The 17,668-nt window shown below is 38.7% G+C and overlaps 1 protein-coding gene across 6 annotated transcripts in view; it reads right to left on the reverse strand.

Annotated features, from left to right (window-relative positions):
* atp2b3b (ATPase plasma membrane Ca2+ transporting 3b) overlaps positions 1 to 17,668 on the reverse strand; it is a 108,575-nt gene that overhangs the window by 63,243 nt on the left and 27,664 nt on the right. For all 6 annotated transcript variants that reach the window (XM_037105013.1, XM_037105011.1, XM_037105008.1 and 3 more), the window contains 2 exons: positions 11,071 to 11,196; positions 9,240 to 9,365 (listed from right to left, as the gene is read on the reverse strand). In XM_037105013.1, coding sequence (XP_036960908.1) covers positions 9,240 to 9,365; positions 11,071 to 11,196 — 252 coding nt within the window. The remainder of the gene's footprint in view (positions 1 to 9,239; positions 9,366 to 11,070; positions 11,197 to 17,668) is intronic.

Consider the following 17,668-nt stretch of genomic DNA (forward strand, 5'->3'; position numbering starts at 1 on the left):
GCAGCCCACCCACTGGTAACACGGAGCTCCTACAGGCTGTTCAGAATCTGCTCCTTTCGTTATGTAACAAAAGGAGTCATTATCATAGGCCGACCTCCTCTGTGCGGTGATAGGAGATATCTGAGAGGGGGGTGATCATCCCTGAGGTGAAGTTCGGTGTGTCCAGCAGTGAAACAGCAGTGTTTCACAATGTCGTCGCTTAAAGCTAGACATGCAAATAGCTCTGTTGTTGGTTGTCAAACTCAACATAAGTGCCCATATTCTGTCCCAGCTACAGAACAACAGAAGAGACAGTGGTTGCTTTTCATATTTTAAGACAACGTGCCGGCCGCGGTTCATGTTAGCTTGTATGTGTCTGCTAACCAGTTCACATCAGACTGCTTCAGTAATGAGGGTCAGTACAAAGCTGGCTTTGCCTCGACACTGACCCTCGTAAAAGGATCAGTCCCAACCATACTGGACCCAGCAAACTGCACCTGAGCCACTGGAAAGTGTCTCCGCGGTTTGATAGTATTTACAGTTGCCTATGAGTCTGGTGAAGTCAGCTGGAAATTGGCTAACTAGTTAGCTCCGCTTCGGTCCGCTATGCAATGGAGTTTGAAGCGAGTTTAATGTTAATGATATTACGATGGAGCTTGGCTGTCACAGTAAAAAGTCTGGAAACGTGCAGACTGAAGACAGAGACGATGCGAACAGTGTCCAAGAGTTTGGAGACTGAGTTGGAGACAAACATAGCTTTCGCTAGCTGTTAGCCATTAGCTTCATGGTGGTAAATGTAACAACACATACGAACAAACTAATATTATACAGACACACTAACCATCCTGAAACGTCCTGCTGCGACAGGCACCCATCTGCAGTCAAGATGGCCAACAAGGGCACCGCAATATATCCATTCCCTACCGGAAGTCCCAAGCGGAAGTTTCTTCTTCGTGTAATGTATTGCTTATTCCGCGTCCATACCGATTAATAGCTTATGAACAGAGAGCGGGGGAACGGTAAGAGAAATAGTCTTTTAATTGTCATCCAATGAGTGTGGTATCTTCTCTAAGATGTAATTCGTACTTAAATATATATTACAAATGCAATGCATCGAAGAGTTGGAGTGTCAAGTGTCGTGAAGGCAGTTAATCTGCTTGACTCGATGGTTAGCTTTAGCTTAACATTAGCTTAGCCAAAGACGAGAGTACTTACAACTTGTATGTGTCAGTTGAACTGTTGTTTTGCAAAGAAGCAGACCTGAGAAATCATAATTAAAGGTGTAATGCGTGAGAGTTAGCCAACTGTCTGAGGAGTGACTGTTGCTGCTTCTAACAGTAGCTGCTGTTAGCCAGTTAGCCCTGTTAGCCACAGCCCTCTTAGCTGACTCTGCCTGGGCTGGGAGCTCAGAGGACAGGACAGGGGGAGGGTTGGTGTTTTCACTGCTAGCTGGTTAGTATGTTATTGACACGACGTCACAAGTATAATTTCTCATTTTGTTGGTCATCTTTGCTATTTTTTTTTTAATATTTACAACTTAAATTTTTTCAGAACTATTTTGGTATGCAAACATTTACTGGATCTGCCTGAGAGCTGCTCATGTTTTTGTTCAGTGAAACCCAAATGAAGCCCATAAAAACACAAAAGATACTACTGTATGAAGACATGATGAGGTCAAAATGTTTTAGATGCTCTTTAATGTACTTTACGGTACAGTCTTGAGGAAATGTGTTTGTCATCTCAATAAATTTAAGGTAATTTCTATTTAAATTGTGTACATTTTAGTTATTTACATTAAAAACAGTGATAGTATAATAAGAGTAAGAGGTAAATAAAAAAAACATGATTCCCGTTATTTAATTTAGTTAATTAATTTAGGAACAAATAAAACAGATTTTAAAGGGCCATATATATATATATATATATATATATATATATATATATATATATATATATATATCATGTGTATGTATGTATGTGTATATATATCATGTGTATGTATGTATGTGTATATATATCGTGTGTGTATAGACTTTTCTTGCAGATGCACCCTTCTATAACGGAGGAAGGTGACAGGCTGCAGTGCACGACCGTGTCACCATCTGTGTTTGCTTGTCCTGTCTGCCCCAAATTCACAACTAAAAGTGAAAGTGTCGTCCAGAGGCACTTACTGAATCATGCGACAAATGCAGTGCATTTCAAGGGTATGTTCATAAAGTATCATATGCCTTTACATGTAATTTTGAATGATACTTGTGTTTTTGGATGTCTAAAGGCATATTGTACTTTCAAGAGATCCCTACTTGTAGCAGTCAGTGGAGTTGTTTCACTTTTTGAAGTATACATAACTGTTTAAAGTAAGGAAAAATACATTTGTATGTACTGTATAGGATGTTATGTAAATATTTGTCTCCCAGGTACTGTATGATTTTTAAGACAAATTACTCTCCTTTTTTAGAAAAGATCATCTGCAGATACAATCTGCCCTGCAGAGATCGAGGCCATTTTCACTGTCCATTTTGTGGAACTACAATAATCCGGAAAGACACCATTATGCCCCATCTTCTACTGTGCAAAAATAAATGTGATATGGCCCAGCTCACCTCGGCTCCACCTTCTCAACCGCCCTCACCAGAGACCCACCCTACTGTTTTATCATCAAGGAGTGTGACCGAGTATGAGAAGACGGATGATTATGTTCGTCAAATGTTTATGTCAAACACATTAATAGAATTATAGAATCTCTATTATAGAATTACCTCAATTGCGAAGAACCCGTGTCAAATTTAATGAGCTCTCTTGTGTGCAGATTTTCTTTTGCTGCAGCTCGCCACAAAACGTACAATGAGTTAACGCATTTATTATAATTTTTGATTGACGGCAGGTTATGGCACACGAATGCCAAGGCAGCTGGTGACGTAAAGAGGTTAGCCAGAGGTGGATCTCTTTTACTGCTAATTGAAATGGATACAGCGCGATGACATGCTTTGGCCAGTAATTTGACTTTCTCACAGGCATGAGTGGGCAAGAGTGTCATTGACATCTCTAGTCTGCCTGGCCATGGACAGGTCTTTATGTTGGTCGCTGGTCTCATATGAGACACCTGTGAAGGACTGCATAGCATTGTTGATGTTTGCACATGCTGGCATTGAGAGGACCTACACCAAGCATTGAGTCTCTGTAAATCCTTTTCCTCTTATTAAGCCTCCATGTATTTTTACACTTCTCATGAGCACTTGCTCAATAATGATTTCAGTGGACAGTCCAGCCCAATACCTGTTGCTCCGCCTCACTACGTGAAATCCCTCCTCAAATTTCTTGTGGACATCTGGATATGTTTCAGGTAGGGCTGTCATCATTTGCAGGTATACATAGGCTGACTTTGCATATAGTCTATGTCCAGAAGCAGCAGAGTAGGGTAGCATATCATGAACACACTGAAGGTGCAATCTCCAGTTGCCTGTCCTCTCAGCTCTGATGAAGTTTTTCAGAATATCAATCATGTCCATGTACTGCAGCCAAAGCTGTGCTGTCGTCATATGCATTGTTTCCTTCTTGTTGCTGAGTGCACTCTGGATTCTTTCCAGAACCTCAGCAGAGCAAAGTTCTTCCATCGACATATTAGAGGACATAACTTGGTCATATAGCTCACTTGCAATACCCAAGTCAGTTGTGATTGTTTCTTGGGTATCGTGAACTTCCTCATCTGGCTCAGCATCAGCAGCAGGTGTCGTCTTTGTTTGGCAGTGGCACATTGTAAGAATCAGCCACGGACTGCCCTGGACACAGCCTTGCCAGACATCATGTGGCACACTGTATTTCCAGCATACACCACCTCTAGTAGCTCCTCCAGTCCAGACACTGCCATTAAATGTCCAATGCTACCCAAGAAACTCATTTGCATGTGAAACCCCCCAACCCAGAGGACCATTCACTTGAGTTCATTGTTGCTTGGCTGAGACTGGATAATGGCCAAGGCTTTCCAGAAAAGGGGCTGGTCGAACGTCAGAACAGGGGTCACATCATACTGTAGAGCTTGAGTTGCCACAAACCTCAATGTTGAGTATATGCAGGATTCATCACTGGGATCAAGATCAATCATTGGAAGGAATGTTACTGAAGCTCCCCCAGGATGTTCACCAAGATACAGCATCTACATCATACTAGACCATGATGGCCTTTGAGAGTGAAGGAGTAGGGATGTTTTCCACAAAACATCCAGCTGTGATGTTTTGTTATCTGCTGGCAACAGAGCCAGTGGCTGATACACAATAGGTTCACGCATAGGAGGAATCTTAAAGTACTGAATGTTTATGTGACCAACCGCAGAAATATCTGCAGCAGTCACTTGGATATTTGGAACAGGTTTGTTTTGTTGGATTCCTGGTGTAATACAAGCTATTATACCCATTCCATGGAACGTCCCAGTACCATCAATTGTGGCTGACGTTGTCTGCAACATATTGTATATGATGCTCTCTGTGAATCCAGGGATCTCAGTCCCTTGTGCCACTGCTGCATTCTGTTCATATTTTATCACATCTGCATAGGAACAGGCAAAACCGTGGTCATGGAGTGTGTTTACCAAAAAGCTTGACATAAAATGGTGATGCATTTGGACCCCTGGGCCAAGCTGAAGAGGTGCAATCATCGTCCTTGGTCTTATTGCTTGCATGATGGACTGTATGATTGATGCAACCTCTGTATCAATGTTTTTACCAGCAAACATATTCCTCAGTAGAACTTGTAGTGACTCTGGAACATAGCTTGCAGCAGCTGCAATGTCACTTGAGTCTGGGTAAGAATTGTTTGACTTCCAAGAATTTGACATTACTTCCAATTAACTTTGCAGCAGTTTTAATTATATTCAGCTTCTCATTTTCTGGATTCTTAGATATTTGTTGCTTGTGAAATTCACGAAGGATTGAATGGGCTGTGTCTCGCAAAGTGACCACACATTGATTTTCCAGGACAGTCGTTATTACTCTAAACATGCACAATCCTTTCCTGGAAGTCTCCTGTTCTTACTGGGTAGATAGCAAATTTCTCTTTCTTGTCTATTTCAGTTGGATGTCCACAGAACAAGCAATGCTCTTGAAAATTGAAGTTCTGTTCTGAGTTGAGATTATGCTTGATTTGTGGTTGTTGCAAAGATGGTATTACATTATCACATACAATATTTTCTGCTTTACAATAGCTGTGGCAGCATTCAATGTGTGCTCTGTCTCCAGGAATTGTCACTAAGCTACTTCCACATTGAGCACTGGCACGGTTCACACCATTGCTGCCTTTTGCTCGTAGAACAACCAATGTGTTTTCATCACTGAATGTCTCATTACATAATTTGAACACCTCTACTTTTCTCCCAGTTTACATACATTACCCACTGCATAAACAAGTCTAGCAATGAAATTAGGCTCATCTTGCTACTTCTCATAACACAATCTGCTAGCTTCTCATAACACGGCAAAGCTACTTTACAAACAATGGAAGTCTGATGTGTGGCCAACCTTCTCTGAAATACTTGTTAACTACAAAAAGAGAAGCAGTTTTGGTGTCTGACAAAATTATTTTAAAGAGCTAGAATGTCTGGAAAGTGTGTCTATCTGTTTTTTCATCTGTCTTCTGTGTGAGAGTGAATCGTTTAGTTGGTAAGAATGACTATTGCTTGTAATCACGTAATCTTACCAACAATACCAATCATTTGTAAATCTACCAGCCCAAAATCTAATCTTGACACGTCACCAATGACTAAGATGACTATTCTGACTTTCTGCTGATGTTATCTGTGGGGGAATGTCATTAGCTAATGCTTTTTGTAAAAAAAATAAATGAATAAAAAAATTTAGAAAGCAGCTGGAGGAAAGATTGGTCAATATGAGACTTTTTGTGGAAGTGACCCAAGTAAGTGTGGCAAGTGACTTCAAATTTATTGTGTTTATGCATAGGTTACCTTACTGAATGGACATGAATGTGTTGGTTACTTGGCCCCTGTTTTTTCTACTTGTCACTTAATGGCTTCTTGGCCATAAGTCAATTAGACCTAGTGTTGAGCTCATTTGCATATTCAAAATGTATTTTTCCAAGAAACTTGTAAAACAAAAATGTTACTTTTCATGTATACTTTCACTGTGTAAGGTTTGATTGTAATAGGAGTATTGGAAAAAACAAGCCTATTGGGATGTATTTTGGGCATATTCAATTAGTATGTTGATCGTTTGCATATTCAAATTCATTTTCAAAGAAACTTCTAATACAAAATGTTTTACTTTTCATGTAGACTTTCAATGTGTAAAGATTTATTGTGGTAGGAGTAAAGGAAAAATTTAAGCCTGTGGGGTTTATTTTGGGTAGCCTCTATTCGATTAGTGTATAGCTCATTTCCATATTAAAATTCATTTTCAAAGAAACTTGTAATAGAAAAAGTGGTACTTTCATTGTGTAAAGTTTTATTTTGATAGGAGCAAAGGAAAAAATTGGCCCCTTTGGGGTGTATCCTTGCCCTGCCTTACTATCACACATCTCAGATTGATGAGAATTTAACATATTTCCTCAACTAGGATTTCTTAGAACTTTTAGTATGTGGTTCTGGACACCTCATAGAAATGATCTAAGCTGCAAAAAATTATATTACAATTAGTTCTATTTTTGGCTCCAAAATGAGTTACTTTGCCTTGACTAAAATGTAAAGAGAGACACAGTGGAGCTGTATATTTTCCTGCTTTTTTTGTTCTTTGCCAATCACACCTATGACTAAGCATGATAGTCACGTTCATCATAATGTGCTGCTTTTAAGTAGCTGGGAATATGATTAAAAACATGTAGAAATTTATAAAAAGGTATTCAAATCAGACCCCCACTTTTTTGTGTCCCCCCCCCCACTTTTCAAACCGATGTTACGCCCTTGTCTAGTCACATAACTGACCCGCGCATATATGTATACTCATTTTGGCAATGTTTAAATGAATACAGTGCACTTTTGTATCAAAAGTGAGATACTACAACTACATATACAGGATGATAATATAAGATCTTTCACTGACCCATTGAAATGGTGCATTTACAGTTTTAAATATGTAGGCATATGCATATGCATATCAGATAAGCAGATATTTAAAAATAATGATATCTAATTGAACCCGATAATACTGAACACATTTAATGCTTGGCAAGAAGGTCACTTCAGGAAGACTCTTTTATGGGGTAACCCCAATCTCTCAAACCACACTGCAATTGAAAATAATCAACATTCCTGCACATATTTTGTTTTTAAATTTCCCCCAAAACCCAAAAGACACCCCTTTTGAAACATTCTGTATAATAGGGTATGGACAACAACCAGGGGATGAACACTTTCCATATTTGGTATTGTAAGTGACAACTTACCTGGGTATAATAAGGCATCCTAACCCATGGGAAAAAGATATAGGCTGTTTTTTAAGGGAGAAGGGTTGGCATCAACTAGTGGAGTGGGCCCAGTCTCTCTTGATCTCCACAAAGTATAAGCAAATCTAATAAATATATTTCACAGAATATATTACATTCCATACAGATCGCATAACATTGACAGCACCATTTCTCCCATGTGTCATCGATATCAATAAAAGTGATCTCCTCCATATGCTGTGGAACTGAACCAGTGTTGGAGGAATTTTGGAAACATAGTCTTACCTTCACATCAAGGATAATATGTTTTCAAATTGAGAAAGATATTGGATATATACATGGATACTGGGGGGCATGAAGTTCTAACTACTACAAGAAATACATTATTCTACCTGCCACAAAAAATGCAACCTAATCAATTGGAAATCAGAAGACATTGATTCAACAAGCTTTCTTCTTACTGCACACCTCAAAATATACTATAAGAAACCCTTAAATTGTTGATGCTGTATAATTTCTTGATTAGTAATGATATTCTATTTTTAAGTATGTGTTTTAAAATAATATTTTCTAATGCACAAATGGAAACATTATATGTTTTTGTATTGCAATTGCATTGTAATGTAAGCATGTGTTTTAAAACAAATGTTGCAAAAATAAAAAATGGATGTAGCAATAGAAAATAGCAATGGTTGAATGGGGAGAGGCATGCCAGATGAAGCAACAGAAATTGTCCAGAGTCTGGAAGGATTCCCAAGCTGAAGCAAAACAAAAACCCTGTACAGTCTGCCTATTGTAAAACCAGACTAGTCAACCACAATAGCACTAATATCAGTGCTACAGAATCTCAGCAGAACACATCCAATATACCTTTATGCATCCAGTTCATAAGCATGCCCAACACAATGTAATGTTATGGTAAATGACTTCAGATGAAGGAGATGAAGGCTAGTAAAGCAAAAGTACTTACTTTAATTATGGCCTGTGTGTATCTTTTCTTTTTATTATATTGTTCATTTTGTACTATCATCATTGTTTATTGTTAAATGAAACTGTCCTTTGGCTGCTGTGACACAGAAATGTTCCTGTTGGCCCGTGCAGGAGAAATAAAGGAATTCCGATTCTGATTCTGATGTAATGGCTAGTCAAGGATGGAAGTCATCATGGTGGTTAGTTATGACCTCACTAAGTAAACTGAGTGCTGCTCAGGGGGATTAACTGAATAAAAATGTTACAGGTAATTTGTAAAACCCTGAGCTTCATTCATGCTGTTAATATAATATTCACACGTACACACACACACACACACACACACGCACACACTGCAGTCAATGAACAACTAGTTGTCTCTTTATGAGATGTGTCTTATTATCTGTTTTGGTTATTTAATATTGCTTTTTAATAAAGCAAAAGTATTTCTTATCCTATTACTAGATTAAATGCTGATACAATCGGTATAATACAAGATTACTGACTTCTCTATACCTGCTGCCCTACCGACTTTAAATGGAAGTACTGGCCCAGGCGACACCAGACTCAAGGGCGCCTCCACCTCTGTGTTTAAATACACGTTAGCTGACTGGAGCAGTTGTAAATATTCATCCATGGAGACCGAGGTGTCTGAGAAACACTGTCTTCTTTCCTGGGTTTTGTTAACATCTGTTTACTTACTACATTTACTGGTTTGTATATTCCAACAAGAAAATCATTTGTACCTCTAATGTATCACTAAATACTAAGTCTTCATATTGCTATATGAGCAGGTAAAACTACAAATAAACTGCAATGTATTTTCAACAAAATATTCATCTTTCTGTCATTGCAGTCAAAAACACCTTTCTGTGAATGTTGAGTCTTTCCACTGATTCACTTACCTTTCTTCTCCTTCCCATCTTCCTCCATCTCTCCAGCACCCAGCAAGGTGAAGATGATGCCCGTCTGTGAGTTGACACCTACAGCTGTCACGAGCATCCTGCCTGAGCCCTCCATCACATGAGTACCTTCACATCCAGACAGATTACTTGTTAGTGGAAAAAACAAACTTGAACAAAAGACAACCTCTTGACCCTGTGGGGGATCTAACAAGGGAAATCAGTACGATTGCATTCTCCTGTCTCCTTGTCACTGTATTGTTCTGTTGAACTGCAGAGGTCATACTGCTCCAGTGATTTCTGATTCAGCCATGACATGATTTTTGGTATTGTTATAAATTTAGTTACTAATCTTTGACAAATAGCAGTTGGGATCCTGTGTGTGCTAGCTGAGAGAACCTGTGAAATTGTACTGTGGAAAATGAGTGTTAGACTACATCGGCCTGAGTGTGGGAGTGTTTGTGGGCGTGCGTGTGCTCTGTGTGTGTTTGTGCGTGGGAAAGCAGTAGGGGTGACCTGCCTTTTTCTTTACTTCTGTTTTCTCCTGTTTTTTTCATTAGATTAGGGAGTTAGGATCAGCATATCTCTTTTTGTTTCTTTTTCTTTTCTGTAGGGATTAGATTGGTTTTGTTTGTTGTTTTAGGCCAGGGCTCACCCTGAAGCCACGCTTCATTACTGTACATAATTGCACTTTTTTTGTCTGTTGTATTATAGTAATAAATTGTATTTTTCTCTTAACTTACACCGTGTTCAGGTGTTGGTTATTTATGTTGGGCTCGGCTCCCTAGACCTAGTGTAACAGAGGGCTTGACAATTGTTTTTATATTTCATTTTACTCCATCAACGGTGATATGTCGTGGTTTCTCTCTTGTGACAAATGTAATTATTGTAAGTCGCTTTGGACAAAAGCGTCTGCTAAATGCCCTAAATGTAAATGTGAATGTACATGTAATCTATATAAAGTTGTCCTGAGTGATCATCTTTACCCTATGATGAAACACTTCTATCCTGATGGAGTGGTTTCTTCCAGGATGCCAATATCCACATCCACAGGGCATGAGGGCTCACTGAATGGTTTGAGTATAAAAATAATGAATCATGAATCATTTTATGGGCTTTGCAGTCACCAGATCTTAGCTCACACATTTGGAAGATTTTGGACTGATGTGTTAGGTAGCACCCTCCACCACAAAACTTAACACCATGATGAAAATATTATATCTTCAAGAAGAGAAAGAAAAATGGGGTAGACCGATATGTATTTTTCAGGGCCAATTGGAGTCATGCAGTTATAAATATTAGTGTTTTTTACATGAGTTCTACTAGTGTACTCCCTCTCTCAACCAAACCAGTTGAGGTAGATCTCCGCCCACTATTGAGTCCGGTTCTGCTTGAGGTTTCTGCCTGTTAAATGGTAGTTTATTCTCAGGTACTTGCTCATGGGGCAAATGTTGGGCCTCTATGAATTAATTAATGAGTACAGTCTACACCTGCACAATCTGGAAAGATAAATAAGATAACTTTTGTTGTGAATCAGCAATATACAAATAGAGATTGAGTGTTTGATTCTATTTCCATTTTCTGCAAAATTTACCTCCTCTACAATCCATTTCGTTGATCAATTTAGTTACAAGTTACTTTGCAGATTCAGATTATTAAATGAGTTTATTCAATTGGCAAATCACCGAATAATAATAATAATAATTGGAAAAAATGCTGAATATAAACCTAATAATCACTTATCAGGTCTGCATGGCAGAACCTTGTGACAGCATGCATCTAATGTCTGCCCCACTGTGCAAACTGTACAAAAGCAAAAAATGTGAAAACAAACCTGACAGCAGCATGGGGTCCTTATCCACAGATTTGCGTACATGATCAGACTCTCCTGTAAGAGAGCTTTCATCTATCTTCAGGTCATTGCCTTGGACTAAGATACCATCAGCTGGCAGCAGGTCCCCTGAACACAGAAAGGAGAAGAACAGTGTGTCATTCATTTTGTAGTTTATGTCCCTCGTTGATAGGGACATGTCAACACATTTATGTGTCAGTATCTCTAGTGGATATGTTATGTAGTACATATCGCTGCATGTTACAGAGATTAGTAGTACAGGTATGGTAGATATAGTGAACAATGTGGAAAACAGACTTATTTCTTTGATGAGAGTTAGATGAGAGGATTGAAACTGCTCTCACGCCTGTGCATAAATATGAAGCAACGTACAACCAAAAAGTGATGAGATTATCTTAGCTTGGTTTGATTTAGTAGAAAGATGGAAATTAGGGCAAGCTTGACTTTGTCCAAGGTAAAAAATCCACCTACCAACATCTCTCAATTTTAATAAGTAACACATTACAACCCATTTGTTGAATCCATTCACAAGTAGAAAGGAACAAACATCAAGTTGTGGTACAGTACAAAAACCTAATTTTTGCAAAATGTTGCTTGGTAGAATGTAGAGGTAACAGACTCTTAGGCTTGCTCTTCTTCCTCTGCTTTCAAGCATGATGCCTAACTGTAACATGTAGTTGACATGTAGTATGCATGTTTCTCACATTATGGTATTGTTAACATTTTATTTATTTGTCCTATTTGTCCTGCACATGCAGACTAAACCCAGTTTGGCATTTTTATTTCAGGGTGAAAAGGGTACTAAGACGAAGAGTTGTCAGATGAAAGAAAAAACTCACTGCACTTTCCCAGATTAAAAAAAATCTCCAATGTGTGCCGACCAGGGGGATAAATTGTAACTGCCACTTAAAAATCCTTAAAAAAGCATTTCTCTCTATCTCTCTCTCTCTCTCTCTCTCTCTCTATATATATATATATATATATATATATATATATAGAGAGAGAGAGAGAGAGAGAGAGAGAGAGAGAGAGAGAGAGAGAGAGAGAGAGAGATAATGCAGCGATGACCTTAAAATGAAAAAGCATTTCTGTTAATGCATTTTAATTTTCAAATTTGACATTTCAAATTGAAATTTGGTAACTATTTGCTGGGGCATCTTTTGAAAATTAAATCTTAAATGTAATTTTCTTTATCATTTTAATTGAGTTACAAAATGAGCAGTCTTGAAGAAGAAAATGAAAATGCATTTTGGATGATTTATTACTCATTTTATTCATGAGTCAAAAAATGCAGCTATATTCTGAAAATGAAAAAGCATTTCTGTTAATCCATTTTAATTTGAATTATGGATCATATTCACTTCCATACAATGGCAGCACGACACATGCCCCGACACACCTATGTACACCTCCCTAAGGGCATTGTTGCAGGACTCCTTAACCATAACTGTCACATTTCTTATCCTACAATTCTATTTTATCCAGTGATCTTCCTTCTCTACCTACTACAATTGTCTTTTTTATAACTGTATTGAAGTAATGAGTAAATACACCTATAAATTGTAGCAGTGGACTTATTCAGGCAGGGTTTTCTCATGTTTCTCACAATACACTTCAAGCAGGGTCATTTTAATTTACATGAGCCCTTGGAATTGTTTCCCATCTAAATGCCTTAAAGGACACACAATGAACATTGTGCGAAATAGTAGAGCCCGACCAATTTATTTGTAGGCCGATTTTATCAGCCAATATTAGCCTATCACAGATATATCAATATCAGCACATACATTGTCTGATATGAAGACCTTATAGATAAAAACTACAAATACAGAATAGAGAAAGTCACTCCAGCAGAGTGTGTTTCAATGGGGGATAAAACAGCTGGTGTCAGGAAATGTAACAGCTTCCTCACTAATGGTTGAACTATAAACCAGCACAAAAATGACAATTACCAGTGTAACATGAGCCACCATGTTCTGAACACACACACTAAAAACACTTACAAAAAGTAACATTTAGTTTTAGAACATAAATAGCAAACTTACTATGAATGTTTTAACTTTCAGAAAAAAAACTCATCTCTGAAAAAACTTGAACATCACTGAAAATACTGTAAACATGTCACGTCTGCTACAGGTTTTGTTCCACCCTCCGCAAGGCATCAAAGCATGAATGTATAAAGAGAACAAGATTCATAGCGGGAATGTTTCAGAAGCCTTTTGCCTGCCCGACTTTGTTGATCTGGTAATTTTTCGTTTTTATACAATTGGGAGTTGGCACAGGGTGTTTTATTTTGAAAACTGACCGGATGCTCTATGCCGTTCCTGTGTATCTGACTGCCTGTTGGCATGACTGGCAGATGGACACCTACTGTCAACGAGCTCACACAGCCGCTTTCCTGCTGTCGTCTCCATACTCAGTGTTCAGAGGGCTGAGGCCAGAATGGTAATTAAAGATATCCGCAATAACATTCTTACTAATAGAAATGTTATTTCAAGATATCTACAGCTGTGATTGTACTAGTCAAAACTAAATTTAAGATATCTAAAAATCTGTAAAAAGTATAAGTGGCCATTTTAACATTTAATAACTAGACGGGATATGTATTGCAGATATCTGTAATTCAATTCTTCCTAGTCAAAAAGAACATTTCAGATATCGACAGTGACATTCTTCCTAGGACAAATGACATCACTTTTGCCATTCATGTGTATTGAGCTTTCAATTTCAGATATCCACAATTACATTCTGGATATCTCGAATGAACATTCTGGATATCTGCAATTGAATTCTTACTAGGAAATACTCCCATTTCAGATATCTTCAATTCACTTGTCACTTGTTTCATAATTTTCATTTCAGATATCCAAAATACATAACTATGTAACTTTGAATAACCAAAAATACATTCTGACTACTAAAAATGTCATTACAGATATCCACAATTTATATATATATATTAATTAATACCCCTGGCAAATTTTGACTCAAACTTACTTTTATTCAGCCAGGAAATGACACAGGCGTCTCCCAGATGATAATAAGAGGATGTATGAGAGGCATCATTGTGGAAAAAATATTTCTCAGCTTTTATTTACATTTGAACATAAAGTGGCATGTCCAAAATACCTTTCTCAATAATGAATAGAAAAGCATTTATTGGCTATTACAGCAATCAAATGCTTCCTATAGTTGCTGAACAGCTTTTTGCAAGTCCCCACTGGTATTTTTGGCCATTCATCTTTAGCAATGAGCTCCAACTCTTTCAGGTTGGAGGGTCTCCTTGCCATCACCCTGATCTTTAGCTCCCTCCACAGATTCTCAATTGGATTCAAGTCAGGATTCTGGCTGGGCCACTGCAAAACATTCATGTTTTTGTCCGCTAACCATTTCTTCACCACTTTTTCAGTGTGTTTTGGGTCGTTGGCGTGCTGAAAAGTTTCTCTGCAGACTGCCTGATGTTGTTGTTGAGAATCTTGATGTATTGCTCTTTTTTCATGGTGCCAGTCTATTGGCTGAAAAACATCACCAAAGCATTAGGTTCCCACCACCATGTTTGACAGTGGAGATGGTGTTTTTAGGGTTGAAGGCTTCTCCTTTTTTACGTCAAATAAAAGATACATTGTGGCCAAACAATTCAATTTTTGTTTCATCTGACCATACAAGAGAAGCAGTGCTGGGGGTAACGAGTTACAAAGTAACGGATTACGGTAACAATATTACTTTTTTGGGTAACGAAGTAAAGTAACGCATTACACTTAAAATATCAGTAACTACACTACTTTACTAGACTATAGGAACGCGCTTTCCTGCATTACCCAAGCTGTGTTTGCCTGTGTGTAGAGTTGTGATCTGTTTAAGTGGTGCAGGCATGTGTGCGTGCTGCCTTAGTGCGTTGCCATAGAGATCGATTTGAGTCAAGTGACGTTGCTGCTGGTGCGAACAGGAGAGAGGAAAATGGAGACGGAGACGGAGACTGGGGGTTTCGGCCAGTGGCGATATTCCCATTACTTTCAGTTTATAGCTTGAAAAGACAAAAATATTCGAGTGAAATGCACTTTGTGCCCAGGCGACAAATTTCTTTGAACTGCTGCCAAGTCAATGAGCAACTTGTCCAAGCATTTGTCAGCCCAGCATGGCAATACAAAACTTGTGGCAAAAGATGAGCAGCTGACCCCACCTAAACAGGCAAAGCTTTTTTCAAGTGTTGGAGCACAGGAGCAGGTAACACAGAAAGACATTAACTGGCTGGTTGCAGGGTTCATTGTAGAAGACATATTTCCCCTGTCGACAATTGAATCGCCCAGGTTTCAAAAAATACCAGATAAAATACATGCAACTCGCAAGCCAATGTCCGACAGAAAAACATTTTCCTAATAAGCCTTTAAAATGTTTGAATCCCATCCTGATGATGGTTCTGATTCTGACGAGCCACCTGATGATGAAGAGGAGGAGGTCACTTTTACTGTCCACAGATCAGATGAGACATTTTCACTGCCACCTCATCTGCACTGTGCATCACATACACTAAATCTGATCTCAGAAAATGACCTGGGGAAATGGCTGACTAGTAACAGTGACTGTAAAGCAGTTTACAGAAGTGCTCTTGCAAAGTGTGCAGCTATCTGGACAAAAACTAGTCGCTCTACTGTGGCCTCAGACCAGGTTGAGGATGTACTAAAAAGAAAGCTCATCATACTCACTGCTACATGCTGGAACTCAACTCATGACTTGTCTGTCATAACAGAAATCCCAATCAGAGATTTAAACACCATTTTTTCTAGACTGGGTCTTAAGGGAATCACTGAGCGAGAGTATCAGTTCCTGAAGGAATATTGTGCAGTGATAAGACCTCTTGCTGCTGCATTAAATATACTACAAGGAGAAGATGATTGCTAACCTTGGAGATTCTCATGTCAAAGTTGCTTGTGCTGAAGGATGGCCTTTCCCAGATGACAGCCGGCATGCCTGGTGCTCTTGTACAGGTAAACACATACTGAATAATAAAATGAATAGGCCCTACCCTAACCCCTTTCATAATAGCTTGCAGTGTAGGCTATACGCCTACAATTTAATATAGCTGATTTGAACTGTTAATTGAACTGTATATGTTTGTCTAGCCTACTGTTTCATATCACAGGCGATCAAAGACAGATTTGCATCTGTCTTAGACAGCAAGGATGCTCTGATGGCTGCTGCCACATCACCCAAATTCAAGGTCTGCTGTATCAAAGATGAGAAGAGAAGAGATGCTGTCCAAAGCATGCTGATTTCTGAATGTCATGCCCAGACTCCTCCTGAGGAGCCACTGATAAGACCTGCAGATCAGAGCCCTGCCCCCTCCAGTCACAATGGCTTTTTTGATTTTGAAGAGGACATCTCCCACACAGCAGAGACTGAAGTTATGGAGTACTTGAAAATGCCTAGATCCGACTGGGAGGTTCTCTCCAGGTTCCCCAGGATTAAGGAAATCGCAAAGCAGTACAACACTCCAATACCGTCAAGTGCACCGGTCGAAAGGCTTTTCAGCCTGGGCAGTATTGTTCTGACCCCGAGGAGGAACAGGCTGTCAGATAAAAGATTTGAAAGACTTTTACTTATGCGATTCAATCATTATTTTGAAGAATAGAGAGGAAAATTAATTGAATGGGATAAAGTTTTTATTGGACTTTCTGTTTTCACTGTTGCACTTTTTTTGATAATTGCAACACACAATATTTCATTAATAGGTTCAAGAGTTTGTGACTTGGTACGTTACCACCTCTCCTGGAGGTATAGGGGAGCAAGCTAAGGGGAAAATAATGCTTTTGGGATGACATGATTTTCTGTTTATTAATTAATTACATTTGCTGTTTCCTTTGTATGGGCTTAAGTCACATCGCGGTGAGGTTGTCTTGTCTGGGGATCTGTCTTGTGAAATTCATGTTTTATTTTGAAAATAATTCTCCTCTTGTTTCAGGTCACTTGCCCTTCCTCTTGTGTCCCCGGTCTGACGTCATCCCTAATTCCTGATTGTTTCCACCTGTGCTCCCCTCCCTCGTGTGTGTGTGTGTGTGTGTGTGTATAAAGTCTGTGTCTTCCCCTGTCTCTGTGCCAAAGTATTTCGTCTTTATGTCGTCTACTGAAGCCATTATCCACAGCCTTGTCCCACGACTTGATAAGTATTGTTCATGTTTTATTTATCTGCATTTTGTCCTCTCGAGAAGAGTGATTTTTGGTTAGTAATTTCTGGTTAGTATTTGAGTTGAAGTTTTGATAGCTTTTCTGTTCTCCTCAATGCAAGTGAATTTTTGTTGAATAATTTTCTTACGACAGAGTAGATAATTTTCATAGCCTTTGCGCTTTCTCTTCGGAGACCTTTTGTTCTTGATACATTTTGATATCCATGATTATATTCAAGAATAGGGTAGGTTTTCCTCCTGTTGGAGCACTTTCTGTTTATCTGTGTTTCATGTTGTATGTCTTGTTTGTCTCACAGTATTTCATAGCGATTTCGTTGTCATTTTTCTGGAGAGTTACAGAATCAGATTAATAAAACTTGACCATACTGCTGCCTATTCTGCATCTGAGTCCTTCTTTC

Source organism: Acanthopagrus latus, chromosome 7 (genome assembly GCF_904848185.1).
Source record: "Acanthopagrus latus isolate v.2019 chromosome 7, fAcaLat1.1, whole genome shotgun sequence".
In the NCBI taxonomy this organism is placed as follows: domain Eukaryota; kingdom Metazoa; phylum Chordata; class Actinopteri; order Spariformes; family Sparidae; genus Acanthopagrus; species Acanthopagrus latus.